The sequence below is a fragment of the Chiloscyllium punctatum genome, chromosome 45, assembly GCF_047496795.1.
Source record: "Chiloscyllium punctatum isolate Juve2018m chromosome 45, sChiPun1.3, whole genome shotgun sequence".
Classification (NCBI taxonomy): Eukaryota; Metazoa; Chordata; class Chondrichthyes; order Orectolobiformes; family Hemiscylliidae; genus Chiloscyllium; species Chiloscyllium punctatum.
In genome coordinates, this window is record NC_092783.1 from 41,576,219 (window position 1) to 41,593,035 (window position 16,817).

Genomic DNA, 16,817 nt, shown 5'->3' on the forward strand with positions numbered 1-16,817 from the left:
ACAGTGTTCTGAGAAGGCAGTTGGGTAGACAGGGAGAAACATTTTCACGTAGCAGTGAGTGGAGTTAGTAACCAGGGGATACAATTTTAAGGCAACAAGCAAGAGGAAACGGGATATGAGGAAAGACCTTTTTTCACTGAGAGGGTGGTATCTGGAACCCAGTGCCTGAAAAGGTGGTGGATACATGGAAATTATTGACGGAAAGAGTGGTAGGTATATGGAAATCATTGCCTAAACCAAAAGTGGATATCTGGTAAACAATGCCTAAAAGGTATCCTGAACTCATTGCCTGAAAGGCTAGTAGCCACAGGAACCCCCAAGACATTTAGATGAGCACTTGAAATATCGTAGCATTCAAGGCTATAAGACAAGTGCGAAAAGTTGGGGTGAGAATACATAAATCTTTGGTGACTAGTACAGACACAATGGTCCGAAGAGCCTCAATCCGCGCTGTAAACATCCTCAGAATCGCACCACACAAGACGAGCCGTCAGACCACCTGACCGCCCGTGACCCACCTACTTCAATGATTGGCGTGATCCCTACCAATGGCGACACGAGGCCTAGCCACGTCAACCAATGAACGTTTAGAGAATGTAGTTGGCCGGGAATTGCGGGTTTCGGACGCAAAAAGTGAGAAGAAGCAGGAAATCAGATGACGATGTAAATCGGCGGCGACTACAGACTGCAAAACATTTTTTTAAAAAGAAAAGGACTTGGATCAGAAAGTCCGTTGGAGAGTCGGACGCCTCAACGAATCGGAAGCGGCCTTTGAAGTCACGTGGGGCAGGTTTGAATGTAGCCCCGCCCCCTGTTTCCGCTGGCGGTAGAAAACAAACAACCGACTGCGAGATACCGGAGCGGAGCCCGGTGTCTGTTCACTGATACCGGAGGTGAGTCCGGTGGGTGTTCACCGATACCGGAGCGGAGCCCGGTGGGTGTTCACCGATACCGGAGCGGAGCCCGGTGGGTGTTCACCGATACCGGAGGTGAGTCCGGTGGGTGTTCACCGATTCGGTTGACTCTGCGGGACTGTGATACCAAGCTGCTGCCGGGATCGCTTCATGTCCTGGTGATGTGGGGAGGTGACTGCAGTCGGAATGTTATAATTCTTCATCCTCTCTGCTACCTGAGCTTCTCCAGCGCCTCGCTTCTGAGTTTTTTGTTTTATTTTCAGGGTTTGTTTGTTTTTCAGATCTCCAGGGTCCGCGGAGCTTTGTTTCTTTTCAGCGGATAAAGGGAGGTGTGAGGCTGACCTCTCCATCTGTTTGGGAGAGGGAGAGGGAGAGGGTGAGGGTGAGGGTGGGGGTGAGGGTGGAAGGTCAGCTTCCAGCCCTTCCTGACACACTCTTGTCTCATTTGGAGACTGGTCCAGCAGCTCAGAGGATCTACCCTCTCTCTTTCCCACCCACCAACTGTCCGAGGAGATCCCCTCGCCCTCCCTTCCATTTCCTCCTCTTCCTGTCCGAGGGATATTTAATTCTAATGGACTCTGAAATGGATGGTGAAGTCCAGTGTATGACCTGACAGACTCTTTTGAGTTGGATGAGGGGGGTCCTGATGATGCATCAAGAATGGGATAAGTGCAGTGACTATTCTAAATGTACTATCCTCCCCTTCCTACATTTTTTCCTCTGCATGTGTGGAGGGTGATGCCACAATCGGGGTGCTAAGTGTCCTGAGTGCAGGGACGTCAGTGATGCATGCTCCTCCTCACCAAGGTCACCCTGCTGATGACTCTTCTGCCCTCATCCAGTTGCCAGATGTTCCTCATCAGCTGATGTATTGTCCCCTGTGCAGCAGCTGAGACAATGTCCCCCAATGGGCACAGCTTCCTGTCTCTGGCAAGGACTGCATGTTGGCTGATGAGGGCTGAGTGGCATGGTCTTGAAAGCTAGTGATGATTGCTTGATTGACAAGGTAATTGACCTCGCCGTCTCTCTGATCTTACCTCATCTGCATACTTTTCTGGGGAATCGCATTTTAGTCAGTCCCACTCTTTGTTGTGCCAACTGTAAGTTGTCCTAATCTCCAAAGCATGTAGGATCATGGGGATCACTACTGCCCAGCTCATCATGACCATAGTCACAGGCCTACTTTCTTGTTTCTTAGATACTGTTTCCCTCAGTTGGTCAAAGATTGTCATAGCCCACTGCAAGTAATTATGAACTTTGTTATCTATGCCTGCCATGCTCAAGAGGAAATCCCAATAAATGGAAAATGGTCCACGTTTTACCAGGCTCTTGCCACTGACCTTGTTCTGTAGCTGGGTAGTGAGCCATTGTAAATCTACCTGAAGATAGGTATGTAGCCCACGTATCTCCTGGATGGCTGTCAACAGAAACACACTGAATTCGTTGCTCTGCTTATCCTCTTCCAGAGCAACATCCATATTGTAGGCTTGAAATAGAGGTGTCCTTCTCCCCATCATCCTGAAAAAGGAACAAAATCTGTAAGATGCTGCACATCAGAAATACAGCTACACGTGCTCAAATCAGAACATGTGGATAGGGAGGGGTGAACTTTGATTTAATACAATTGTTGATAATTTAGTTCAGTGTTTTACTCTAACTGCTGTGTCTCAGTTTCTTCAATATTTCCTGTTTACCTTAGATTTTTGGTATCTCCAATATTTCCTGTGATCGGAAATGGGCATTCTAGGACATTTGTGTTCATAACCTTTCCACTTCATAATCTTTCCACTGCAGCTGTTTCTGGTATTTCCTGTTATATGTTTTGACATCTGCAGTATTTTCCTTTTTATTGTGGCTTGTAATGGACTTTCTAGAATATGATAGACCACTATCATGGCACCATACTATTATCCGAGAGATATAATGAAGTTCCTCTGAACTCTTGGCATTTATTATTGGTGAAGCCTGTGAATGGTGACTGCAAACTTGAGAGTAGTAATTCCTGTTCTATGCTGCATCTGCCCAAATCACACTCTAGATATTTCATCTTTAAATATTAATGTTGAAAAGTGAAGCTAGAAACCTACCTCGTTGTGAACTGTGCTAACATGGATGGCACCAAAAAGCTGCTGCTTTGATGTCTAAGAAACCCCATCGCTTTGTGAATGTCAGCTTATTATTGTATAGTACAAGTCTAACCAAACTACCTGGATGATCCTCAGCCTTTTTAAAGCATGGATCAGAAAGTTTAAAAATGTATAAACTGACAAAAAGGAAAGTTTACCTTTACAGACAACTGCTTCATGCACTGTGACATCACTGGCCTCGAATCAAGCTGATGTTTTTGCCATCCAATAACTAACAATAGATTGGGGGTGGTTAGATTCCTAAAGGTCAACTAGTAATGGCAGCTGATCTTGCTTCTTGATAGCCTCTGGAATATTTGCACTCCTGTTGAACGCTACCTTCATGGAAAGCATGGAGGATGATAACAGAAAGCAACATCACCAACTGCTGCAACCAAGCTGAGGTCAAACAGGCTATAACCTTTCAAGATGCCAAGGAATGCAGGAGCGAGGGTGGGGTCAACCAACTTGTTAGTGAGGCTTTTTTTTCCCTCACCTATAGGAGGATGGCATAAAAATTCCAGCAGACACCGAATGGATGATGTTGTGCAATGACCTTGCAAACAAGGTAGCTATAAATGTATACTTCAACTGAGGCAGATGACCCTAAAGGTCTGATGAATGCTCACCCATCTGTCTCCCTACCTGAAGCTGCAGAAATACACTGGAGGATGAAAACACTGAAGACATGTTTAACTTCATTAATAACATGGTGGACTTCATCACGCTTGGCTAGAGAAAGCATATTACTCAGCTAAAATTGCTGGGTTTTTCCAGAGGTAACTCTCATAGTCATTTTTTTTAAATGATACAAAGTCAGACCATTGCAAGGTGTGGATAAATTTGAAGAATAATGACATTTCTCACCTGTGTACTGCATTGCTGTTTTCCTTTTTGTTCTGACAGACCATATTTGTGGGCTAATCTGATTCTGAAGCCATGGGGCTTCCTCAGTAATCTCAAAGTTCCACTTAGCATAAACTTATGGATGGGTCCCCTGAAACTAACTTTATCATTAATAAACCTGAAAATATGGTTTGAAAGTGAATGTGAAATTTCCATTCTTCTACTGTGAACTTAGATCTGACATTATGTACTACCTTTAGAGGCAAAATTGCTAGTTGAATAGTTGGGGAGAGTAAGGCACCAAATAGAATAGAAAAATCTTTCCTGTATCTACATGATGTCTTTGTGGTTAACATTTACCAAATTTTATTTTCAGATTTTTTTTTAGGAAAAAAGATCTTAAAAAATTTTAGTGACTGGATGAATGGTTCAGATGTTTGTTTTTTTTTTCATAAATTTTGGTTTAATTTGCATTGAGATAGTCTAACAGATTTTGTTTTTGTCTTTTTATCAGGGGGAAAAAAAACATTGAATTAACTGGAAGCTTACAATTTGACGACAATGAATTTGGCAGCTGATGATGGTAATTGGAGTATTCACTATCCATCGTGAATTAAAGCAATTATGATTACACAATTCTCTTCAATTCTGAGCGGAGTCTCCAATTTCATTACTACAGATTACACAAAACATGTCTCTACCTCCATAATACCAAGTCCAGTTATGTCTCCGCCTATCTGACAGTGATACATTCATCTGTATTTTTCTCATGTTAATATTTCAACAAATCCAGTATTTTTATTTTATTTTGTAGTATATGTAAAGTTCAGCTCATAGAATAATTTAATTTCTGTTCTTACATTCTCCATTTAAAGAGAAATGAGAAGTTATTTACTAAAAGGATGAAACCACTGTTTTAAAACTTAGTTCTATCAATTTTATTATATAAGCATCAAGTAAAGCAAACTACGAAATAACAGTTTTAGATAATTTATACTTCACATTGAAAAGCCCAATGAAAGATAAATGCAAATGCTTTAGACTTAAATCCTTCACTGAACTTGCCTTTTTTTTCTTGTGTGGGATGAGTCGAGACTGAATGAATAAGAAAGAAAATCTTTGGGTGCTTGTCAGATATTAAAGCTTATCCACTTTCTTTGGACTAACTCCAAACATTTTCATGACTATCTTGTAAGGTTTAGGACTTGGCAACTCTAGCCTGAGCTTTCTTGTAATTTTTGCACAGTGGTTTAACCGAAACTACCAACTCAGTGTTTATAACCGCTTTTATTTTTAGTCAATGGATATTCCATATCTTGGAAAATTCTTTTTCTGCGCTTACAAACTTGCTGCTTGTTTTTACAATAATTGTTACAGTAGCTTCTTCCTTTAGATCTGAGCTTAGCCAATCCACCAACCTATCTACTCTCTGTAAGCTCTCATGAATATTCTCCATAGTGAGCATGAACCTTAGTATTTTGTTTGCTTAAGGTGAAGGCCTAGTTAACACTTTATTTCTTTTGCTGCCTTGCCTGTGAGTTGCAAGCTAAACAAGGCCATGGCTGTACTGTCCTGTGTGCTTTTATAGGCAAGCAGACATCAACAAATTTGAACAATATAACTACCTTTAAACCCCACTGTCCATCTCTGCAACGTGGTATACTTAACAAACTATGGTCTTTTCACCACTATGCCATCCTTTTCACGTTAGCATTGGCAGCAGTCCAAAACCTGCTTTCTGGTACACCTTCCTGAAAGAGTTCTGCCTCTCCACTTCCCTTTCAGTCCCTTTTAAACATCGTTGTTTTGTGTCCTTGTTGCTTTTTTTTGTCATGCAGCTTTTGGAAAAACATTTTTTTTAGGTGTTTTTGTGTGTTGAAAGATGCAGTGTGAATTATGGGTATTTTGTCTAACTTGAGGGTAAAGCAACAGGAAGGTAGTGTTGATGTAATCTTTTCCATTTGTTATTTGAAGGTTTGTTATGCTCATGATGTGGATCAATTATGGAATTACCCTATTATGTCTTTTTTTAAATTTCATTAATTTTGGCTCTTGCTGATATATAATTGGTTACATTTCTGTTCTTTGGGTCTTTTACCTTCTATTCCATTACTCAGTATGCAGCATAGCAATTGAAGTGTAGAGTTCTTGAAACTTTCAAGGTACGTAAGATCCTGATCCTCTGAATTCTGAATAATTGCTAGATAGGGAATCCATTGCAATGTTTTTGAGTATTTTCACCATGTCAATTACCATGATCCAAGAAGAGGACCGTTTCATGAGAATAGGTAATGATTACAAATCTTGCCAACAATATCCATTTCTCTTGTATCCCTCCCCCCTTTTATCATGGTTAGCTAACTGACTATCTTGTTACTGCATTCACCTTTTTTTATTTGGAGCCTTGCTCTGTACTATTAGCATGCACTGATTGTCCCCTGTGGAAGAACAGCAACTGCACTTTGCATTTTAAATCTGGTTTTGCAAGCTGCCTTTTGACATCCTAGGGATGTCAAAGTATAAACGCAAGCCCACTTGCTTGTTTTGAATCCAAAACATTTTTATGCATTTTTGCAATGAAATATCAAAATGCTTCACAATGGATTATCTTTATTTGTAAAACTTTAAATTTAGCATTTAAATTATGACTAATTTTTGTACAGTAATTTGAAGCACAAATAAATATTTTCTTTTCCTGCCAGATTCTAACTTCATAACTGAAGAAACATTTGATTTTGGAATTGGTTTCCCATCTGAAAGGTAAAAGCTTACTGATTTTTGTTATATTGTGTATTACAATAGTGCTTATCACTTTGGAAATGCAGTTTTTGCCACTTTACCAGTGAAGCAAGTTCTGGGGCCGTGTTTTAGTTATCAGCATTTAAAACAGTAGGTACTGGTTTTTAAAAAGAGTTTGTAATTGCACATTTGTGTACAGCTTACACTTTTTCTCTCTGTGCCATACATTTGTCCTATTGTATTTAGTGCAACTAAGCAGTGCAGTGAAACGTCTGTTTATGCTTAGTCCTCCTATTGTTCATTATTAATCAATTATTTATGAAATGTTTGGGGTGTCTTTTGTTCTTATATACCTTTTTTGGTCTTTCTGACACTGCACGACTTGTAGCATTATAGTTCAACTTAGTTTATTTTTGTTTCATATTTCTAGTATTTGGTTTTTGTTTTGTCTATTCAAACTTCCCTTTTAAAATGTATTAGAAGTTATGGAGTCATACAGCACAGAAACAGACTCTTCAGTTCAATTCATCTATGCCAAAGTTTCCCAAACTGAATTAGTTCCACTTACCTGCATTTGGCCAATACCCATCCAAACTTTTGCTGTTTGTGTACCTATCCAAATAACTCTTAAATGTTGTAACTGCTTCTGCCACTCCGTCTGGCAGATCATTCAACATTTGAACCACCCTCTGTGTGCAGATGTTGACTCTTGGGTCCCTTTTAAATCTATCTTCACTCATCTTAAAAATATGCCCCCTCATTTTGAATTTCCCTACCCTAAGGAAAATACCTTTTTTGCTATTCACCTTATCTATGCACCTCATGATTTTGTAAACCTGTATAAGTATAGGGTATTTTCTAATCGTGTTGGGAGATTTCAGTTATTGATCCAGTAAATTGCATATAGTGAAATGGTTCACTCTATCTTTCCATTCATATTTTACTACTCTTACAGCCAAGAATCATTGCTTGAAAATGACCCTGAAGAAGTTTTAATTGCCCCAGTCAAGCACTCTGAGAGGTGTGTTGCTATGGGAATTGACGTGAATTATAATAATGGAAATCAGCAGAAAACAAATGAAGCTGTGCTGAAGTGGAGTCCGCTAAGTGCAGAAAAACTAGTAGAAATAGTAAAGGAAGCGAATCGTCTGGCAAATCAATTTGAAAAATGTGCTTTGAAGGAAAAGGAAAATGCAAAAATTCAGGGAAGAGAGGACAGAAGTTGCAATGATCGATCAAAATTGGAAAAAGAATCCAAAGCCAAAATCAGACTTTTGCAAGATGACAGAACATGTAAAAAAAGTCCTCGAAGTCCAAGGAGAGATACATTTTTTGTGTTGGATAGCCCAAATAAAGCTCTTCTTCCTTCTGTGAATCTTCAGGTTATAAATGAAAACAGCCCAATCGCTAACACCGGACATGCACATTCCATTGAACACGAAATCAGCAACAGCAGAATAGGTTTGACCAGTGAGTCTGAACGAATAACTACCGCCAAACCAATGCAAACAAAGGAAGGTAACCTATCCACAGAAATCAAGCAAGCTGCTGTTAAGAAGGTGCTATATTTCACTTAGTTTTGAGCATATTAGATTTACAGAAATATAATTTATATATTGAGAGTAGAATTGCTAAAATAATTGCTACTATCACCATTTCTGTCACCAAAATCACGCTCTGCTTTCCAGTAGGAAAATAGTTTTGCTTTAGTTCATTTTCCAAGCTACTACCAGCTAAACATTTGCACTAATACCACAAATTACCATTTGCTGCTGTTTTATTACTCATTTAACAACTATATTAATTCACTGATGGGAAAACTAAGCAAATGTTTTTCCTCTCTATTTGTACATGCACTAAAATAATTTTCCTTCCTCTTGTAGCAGTCAATGCTTTCCAAACCATCTGGTTTGAAACTTCCATCTGGTTTTAACAGGAAAGGAAATATGCATTCACTATCTCCATCTAAACCCTATCAATATCCAAAAAAGGATTCATTGCACACACCCTTGACTTCTACAGGCAGTCTAAAGCAAACCAAAGGTAAGTGTTCTTAAGGATGTTTGTCATTTACATGCTGGATGACTAAAGAAATTGAGGGTTTGGTTCAGAAAAAGAAGGAAGCTAATGTCAGGTATGGACAGGATAGATCGAGTGAATCCTTAGAGTATAAAGACAGTAGGAGCATACTTAAGAGAGAAATCATGAGGGCGAAAACAGGACATGAGATAACTTTGGCAAATACAGTTAAGGAGAATCCAAAGGATTTTTACAAATACATTAAGGATTAAAATGAGTAACTAGGGAGAGAATAGGTCCCCTCAAAGATCAGCAAGGTGGTCTTTGTGTGGAGCCGCAGGAGATGAGGCAGATACTAAACTAGTATTTAATATGGAAAAGGACATGGAAGATATAGAATGTAGGGAAATAGATGGTGACATCTTGAAAAATGTCCATATTACAGAGGAGGAAATGCTGGATGTCTTGAAACACATAAAAGTGGATAAATCTCCAGCACCTGATCAGGTGTACCCTAGAACTCTGTGGGAAGCTAGGGAAGTGAATGCTGGACCTCTTACTGAGATATTTGGATCATTGATAGTCACAGGTGAGGTGCCGGATGACTGGAGGTTGGATAATGTGGTGCCACTGTTTAAGAAGGGTGATAAGGACAAGCCAGGGAACTATAGACCAGTGAGTCTGACATGGCTGGTGGGCAATTTGTTGGAGGGAATCCTGAGGGACAGGATGTACACTTATTTGGAAAGGTAAGGACTGATTAGGGATAGTCAATATGGCTTTTATGCGTGGGAAATCATGTCTCTCAAACTTGACTTGAGTTTCTTTGAAGAAGTAACAAAGCTGATTGATTCAGCAGGGTTCAACCAAGTTCCCCATGGGAGACTGGTGAGCAAGGTTAGATCTCATGGAATACAGGGGGAACTCACAATTTAGATACAGAACTGGCTCCAAGGTAGTAGACCGAGGGTGGTGGTGGAGGGTTGTTTTTCAGACTGGAGGCCTGTGTCCACAAGGATTGGTGCTGGGTCCACTACTTTTTATTTTATATAAGCGATTTGGATGTGAGCAGAAGAGGTATAGTTAGTAAGTTTGCTGATGACCCCAAAATTGGAGGTGTAGTGGACAGCGAAGGAGGTTACCTTAGATTACAAAGGGATCTGGATCAGATGGGCCAGTGGGCTGAGAAGTGGCAAATGGAGTTTAATCAAGATAAATGTGAGGTGCTGCATTTTGGGAAAGCAAATCTTAGCAGGACTTGTACACTTGACGGTAAAGTCCTAGAGAGTGTTGCTGAACAAAGAGACCTTTGAAAGTGGAGTTGCAGGTAGATAGGATAGTGAAGAAGGCATTTGCTATGCTTTCCATTATTGGTCAGAGTATTGAGTACAGGAGTCGGGAGGTCATGTTGTGGCTGTGCAGGACATTAGTTAGGCCACTTTTGGGATATTGTGTGCAATTCAGGTCTCCTTCCTATTGGAAAGATGTTGTGAAACTTGAAAGGGTTCAGAAAAGATTTACAAAGACTTTGCCAGGGTTGGAGGATTTGAGCTATAGGGAAAGGTGAATAGGCTGGGGCTGTTTTCCCTGGATTGTTGGCAGTTGAGGGGTGACCTCCGAGGTTTATGAAAATCATGAGGGGCATGGATAGGATAAATAGACAAAATCTTTTCCCTGGGTAGGGTAGTCCAGAACTAGAGGGCATAGGTTTAGGGTGAGAGGGGACAGATATAAAAGAGATCTCAGAGGCAATGTTTTCACTCAGAGGGTGGTTCGTGTATGGAATGAGTTGCCAGAGGAAGTGGTGGAGGCTGGTTCAATTACAACATTTTAATAGGCATTTGGATGGGTATACAAATAGGAAGGGTTTGGAGCGATATGGGCTGGGTGCTGGGACTAGATTGGGTTGGGATATCTGGTTGGCATGGACAGGTTGGACCGAAGGGTCTGTTTCCATGCTGTACATCTCAATGACTCTATGATCTCATGCACAGAAAACATGATTAAATCTATGTTACTCAGCTAAAATAGTTGATATTCACAGCAACATAGTTTTAAGCAGACCCAGAAAACAGTATTTAGTCATTCTGGTTTAATTCATTTCATCACTGATTGCATAAATCAATTCCTTTTGTCGATTGTTGTCTTGGTTTTTACAGTAACTTGTCTGTTGTGTGGTAGCAGAAGGTTTTAAAATTGAATTAAATTGTAAATGCTTGCTGAATGACATACACCCAGACAAATGTTGGAGGGAAGAAATTTTTTTTTTACTGTCTTAATAGGTGCATCATTAAAGAATCCAGAGAATCGTTCAGGAAAGAGTACTGTCTTGCATAACAAACAAAGTCGAGAGAAAGCCTCAATGATATCAGAAGCCAATATGCATTGTTCATCAATCTCTTTTAAACTCTCTGCTGACACCAACCTGAAGCTACTCCCAAGTGCTAACAAAGCTTCGAGCAAGGAGATCAATGAAATACAGCCACCAAGCAAAATCCCTCCTGTAAACCGATTGAGACCCGGATCTGTCCCATCTATTTGCACTGGTAATAAAAATGAAAGAGCCAGTTCAGCTGTACATAAAGGGAAAGTATCAGAAAGACAGTACAAAACCACAGGTAAAAGGTTTTTTTGTGAGAAATATCTAGTTTTTCCCCCCAAAAAACAATCTATTGTTAAAATTGAAAGAGGCATACCTATCTAGTGACTTGTGGCAGAAGAATTTCTTCCTCCGCTATAATATATATTCCCAATGTCTGGATTAACTTTCCAGTGCAAATGATGTATTAAAATTTAATGCTTAAATATTCAATGGAACAATAAACATAGTGCTTCCTTTGAGAAGGGAGGAGAAAATACTGTTGTTTCTTTCCTTAACTACGATTCTGCTATATTTGAGGCTGCAGTCATTTTATTCCGTCTTATGGTAGATTACTTTCTTGTTTCTTTCAGTTACTTCAACTAAGCATCTGAGTTCCACTACATATACTTCAGCAAGCCAAATTAGGTCTCAGCCGAAGAAAACAACTTCAAGTAATGTAAAAAGGTAACGTTTCATCGGTAGGTTTAAAGTTATTGAGCGTTTTATGGAACTTTGTGTAACAAACAACTCATTACTTGAATCACTTTGGAATCTCTCTTCTTCTGTTTGCACACAAGCCAATTCAATTAATAATGAGTTTGGTTGAGTGTTGCTGAAAAAGGCATATGCTTTCAAACCTCTGTCATGCACTCATTAAGACAGAACTGCAAGAATACCAAACTTCAATTTAAACAGTCTGAGAACTGGTGCTGAAGTGAACTCTGCTGTGAAGAATACATCAAGGAACATTTAACCCCCAAACTTGGTTTAAATTCCAACCAGGCAAAGCAACTCTAGTCAAGGCTCTGTGATGAATGTGGCAGGGACTGTCCTTCCCAAAGTTTTTTTTAGTGAAAGAAAGAGGTAGAATTTAGTGAGCAATTCTGTTTCCAAAAGATGTAGCTTCCACAGTGTGTAAGCATGAGACTCCATGTGAGTCTAATAATCTTAAATTGGGGATTACTTTGATCTGAGCACACTCTGGATTTTTTAGTAAGTGGTGATCAGAAATGGAATTATAACTAATTGATACAATCAGACTGCCTGTTGTGAACCACTCAGAACTGTTTTAAGGCAGTCATATGGATTTTCCAGTCAACCTGTCCTAAGACATTATTACACACCTCCTGGAGCAGGTGGGACTTGAACCTGGATTTCCTGTCCCAGAGGTAGGGACACTACCACGACACCAAAAGAGGCTCAGACATTTAGGCAATTGTAACACTCAACATAATGGTTTCCAATCCACACTCAGTCAATTAATGAGTTCTGTACTGCTGCAAGTCTATCTTGTGTTGTACTCCTGCATGCAGTCATTTTTCTCCCCCCTCCCCCCCCCGCCCCCGCCCCAGTGGATTTCATGTTAACTACATATTTCTTTTGGTATAGTCTAATTGCACAGAAGCAAATTGTTCTCCTGTAAGGCAAATGTGATTACAAAGGGGGAAATCCCCTTTTGAAGTACTGTAGACAACATAATTTTATATTTAAATGACTGGACTAGATTTCTGGGGATTGCCTTTTCAAACATAAAGGGTGTAACTTTGGCTCTAGCTTTTATTAAGGCACACACAGCTTTAGGAAGCAAGGTTAGTTTCAAGCAGTGAACTATTGGTATGCTTTCCTCACAACTGCACAAACAGGAATGATGTTGATTATGCTTTTTAAATACAAGCAAATGTACAAACATTTTGTGATAGTACTTAAAGTATATTCCAAACTCCTTCACTTGCTAATTTTTGATTTGTAAGTACCATTTTCAATATAGAAAACAAAAGGTTCAAATATAATTTGAGTATGAACAATCTCTGTGAAGCATGTACCAGTACATTTATTAAGGTATTAGTAGAGGTATGCACTTTACCCTGCAGCTTGAAGCTTATTAAAAGGAACAAGTTGAATTAAAAATACAGTAATAATTCTTGGTAGACCAGTACTTGCTATGAGTGATATTGTTATGCTAGACTACAACAAAATTCAAATTGAGTTCCAAGTTATTCCAATTTTAACCTGGCTGTTAGTGCTATTCACTATCTTTTGAACATTTGGTCCTTATTTTCTGCTTTAATAAATTAGATTTAACATTACAGACTTGTGTTGCTCATTTTGGTTTGAATAGGACCCAGTATATACAGGTTAGTTTATTTTCAGAAAGAGGTAATGCAGTAGTTGTTCGTGGCATGTGAATAATTATAAGTCTTTTACAACAAGTTAATCCAACTTCAGTTTTAACATTTGATTCAGATGAGAACTAGTATTTCATTTTAAATTAGGCCGCAGCTAACAAAAACCTCATTTCCACCTCCACTACCATGTCTGCTACCACACCTAGGAGCTGAAGTAGGTGTGGCAGCAGGCATGGTATTGGAGGTGGAAATAGGTATTTTAGTGAAGCTACCGACACATGGTTAGTGATGGTGAAACAGTTTGAATAATAATCTCAGTGGTTAGTGAGAAAAATGGAGTTGGTGACTAGCAAATGGGTTTGTGGTCTTCGACCTTGCATTGAGTGAAAGGAAATTTCTGCTTAGTGTTTGTTGGACAATCAGCATGACAAATGAGACAATGGGAGACAATAAGTAATGGGAAGGTAGAGTTAAATATTATTCGACACGTGGAAACTGCCAATGTTTTTCTTGATGCCGAGGGACAACATTTAGGAGAAATAGGAGGCCAGCAATCTCTTTAGGGACCAGAGAGAATGATGCAGGAGTGGAATCCGAAGCCAATGTAGGTGATTCTTTGGCTACAGCTGAATAGATTAAGAATAGATTTGAGTATTGGATTCAGAGACATACACCATGGAAACAGACCCTTCAGTCCAACTTGTCCATGCTGACCAGATATCTGAAACTAATCTTGTCCCACTTGCTGGCACCTGGCCCATATCCTCTAAATCCTTCCTCCTCCTCTTATACCCATCCAGATACAATTTCATCATTTAAAACGCATCAGCCTCCACCACTTCCTCTGGCAGCTCATTCCATACATGCACAAGCCTCTGTGTGGAAAAAATTGCCCCTTGGGTCCCTTTTATATCTTTTTCCCCTCTCACTGTAAGCCTAATATCCTCTAGTTCTGGACTGTCCCATCCCAGGGAAAAGATTCTCTATTTATACTACTCATGCCCCTCATTTTATAAACCTCTATAAGGCTACTCCTCAGTCTCTGACGCTGCAGGGAAAACAGCCCTAGCCGATTCAACCTCTCTCTATAACTCAAATTCTCCGACCCTGGCAACACCCTTGTAAATCTTTTCTGAACTCGTTTCAAGTTTCACAACATCCTTCTGAGAGGAAGGAGCCCAGAATTGTATGCAATATTCCAAAAGTGGCCTAACCAACATCCTGTACAGCAGCAACATGACCTCTCGACTCCTCTACTCAATGCTCTGACCAATAAAGGAAAACATTTCAAATGCTTCCTTCATTATCCTATCTACCTGCGACTCCACTTTCAAGGAGCTATGAACCTGACTTCAAGGTCTCTTTGTTCAGTAACACTCCCTAGGACCTTACCATTAAGTGTATAAGTCCTGTTAAGATTTGCTTTCCCAAAATGCAGCACCTCACACTTATCTAAAGTCCCATCTGCCACTCTTATGCCTATGGCCCATTTGATCAAGATCCCATTGTAATCTGAAGTAACCACCTTCCTTGTCCACTACACCTCAAATTTTGGTGTCATCTGCAAACTTACTATACCTCTTATTTTCACATCCAAATCATTTATATAAAATGATGAAAAGTAGTGGACCCAGCACTGATCCTTGTAGCACTCCACTGGTCACAGGCTTCAAGTTGAACAACTAATGGTTGCCTTGTCAAAGGGCCACAAACTGATAGGAAGGGCAGGGTTAGTATACTATTGTTACAAAAGCATAACTCAAGTTTTCAACTTCGTTGTTTTTTAACTTGCAGCCTCTCTGAAAATTAGGCATAGCTTTTGTTTTTTAGGTTCATTTCCATTTAGAACTAGCACATGAGTTCAACTGCTTTGTCATCCCATCTTGCTGGACTAAATCTACAGCTTGCATTTTGATTTTTCTAAGTTTGAAGTACAGAGTTTACTGGACTTCTTCACAGTACATGAATTGATGCTAATTTTACTGTAAGTTTCATTGTGTTTTCAATGTTTATGCCTTGTTCATGTACACTATGCTCAATCTTGTTTTCATGTAAAATTACCCTTCCCTCCAATTTGTTACTTATGTAATTCTACATAATTTTTAGAATTTCTTTTCATGTCTGGATGGAGGGTCTCAACTTTGATACCATACTAGTACAATTTGGATATTAGCTTTACCCCAATTAGTTAGTTAAACTCCATAATACACTTGAGTGCTTAATCTAAGCTGATTTTACACAGTACTGCATCAATTTGAAATAACACAGTTGATAAAAAATTGAAAAGATTGAATTCAAGAAAATAATTCGGGTGACATTCTAAACAATATGAATGCAAAGTGTTTATCTGAAAAAGGTTGAGACTTCAAGATAACTGTAATGTCTTAATCATTTGATTTTTTTTGTTTACATAATGCAACATGCAACCTAAGTATGTTAGAATGGCAATTTGGAACTGGGTGTAATGTTCTTTGCAAAAAATAGGTAGTTTACATTAGGAACCACCACTTTTTTGTGCAGAAAACATGTTGCAGTCCTGTTCTCTTTTTGGGTAACAAAATATAATTTTGTTTAAAATATCTCTTTCATTGTACGTAATTTCCAAATTAAGTCATCTTTCTTTTTCAGATGATTTCTTTATGGCATTCAATGAATACAATGTGAAGATGAGTTTTTTTTGCATTTTTAACAAACCTGTGTACTGAGAATTTGTTAAAACTTTTTACTGTGGAATGTTGTGGCCTTTCTCTGAAGGGAAGAGACTTGGATGCGGAAAGGACTGAACCCTGTCTGTATAAATAAATGAAATTTCAATGGTTTGTGGATTAAGTTTCAAAGCTTTTTCTCTTGTGCTTCACTTATAAGTTACTTCTAAAACAAAGCTGTGTAACACTTAAAAAGAAAAAGTGGCATGGATTTTTGTTTAGCTCATTTTACAAGTCACAAACTATGAATTGTAAAATGCATCTCAAAGCTCAACTTTATAGCTTTTACCTTGGCTACATAATCACTGCCACAAGGTTAAACGTGAAACCTTCAGTAACTCTAGTAAATATATTTGTAACATCTAAGATTATGGTGCATGGGTTTTTTACTCTTGTCTTTTTTTAATTTCACTTAAGGAATTTCAAGAGATTACAACTGATCTTTGAAGAAATAGTTTTGCAAAAGTCTATTAAATGCATTTTTTGTAACATGCCATTCACTAATATTGCCAGGTACGGTAAAATGGGCTAATTAGGGTGGAAAGTTCACAAATATAACTCTTTCAGGAAAGAAAGGAAAACTGGGAACACGGTACAACAACAGTTGTTGGGAAATGGGAGAGTCTTATTAAGTATTATCTTCCATTAGAACATGTTAACATGCTTGAAAGAGAAATCCTTTTTACAAATCTATTAATGTTTTGAAGAAATGACTAATTGGATGGATGATGTGGAACCTTCTATGTAGTATACTTTGATTT

At 39.0% G+C, this 16,817-nt stretch overlaps 1 protein-coding gene across 5 annotated transcripts; it reads left to right on the forward strand.

Annotated features, from left to right (window-relative positions):
* The first annotated feature begins 747 nt into the window (after positions 1–747).
* On the forward strand, positions 748–16,176 carry LOC140467306 (uncharacterized). 5 transcript variants are annotated; one of them, XM_072563580.1, is made up of 9 exons: positions 925–966; positions 3,543–3,819; positions 4,401–4,469; positions 6,589–6,646; positions 7,581–8,184; positions 8,509–8,668; positions 10,927–11,262; positions 11,597–11,690; positions 15,980–16,176. In XM_072563580.1, exons 3-9 carry the CDS (start codon positions 4,448–4,450, stop codon positions 15,981–15,983), a joined length of 1,278 nt encoding a protein of 425 aa, XP_072419681.1. In that variant the 5' UTR covers positions 925–966; positions 3,543–3,819; positions 4,401–4,447; the 3' UTR covers positions 15,984–16,176. The 5 variants fall into 5 exon arrangements, with proteins under 5 accessions (XP_072419680.1, XP_072419683.1, XP_072419679.1 ...); XM_072563579.1 differs by lacking the exons at positions 925–966; positions 3,543–3,819 and adding an exon at positions 748–870; XM_072563582.1 differs by lacking the exon at positions 3,543–3,819 and having other exon boundaries at positions 846–966; positions 11,597–11,704.
* The last annotated feature ends 641 nt before the right edge of the window (positions 16,177–16,817 follow it).

What these genes read in the sequence shown, in the direction of transcription:
- LOC140467306 (XM_072563579.1), top strand. Translation starts at nt 4,448, where the DNA reads ATGAATTTGGCAGCTGATGATG. An exon ending in CAGTCTAAAGCAAACCAAAG is followed by an intron (nt 8,669 to 10,926) that starts GTAAGTGTTCTT and finishes CTGTCTTAATAG; the next exon opens with GTGCATCATTAAAGAATCCA. An exon ending in AAGACAGTACAAAACCACAG is followed by an intron (nt 11,263 to 11,596) that starts GTAAAAGGTTTT and finishes TGTTTCTTTCAG; the next exon opens with TTACTTCAACTAAGCATCTG.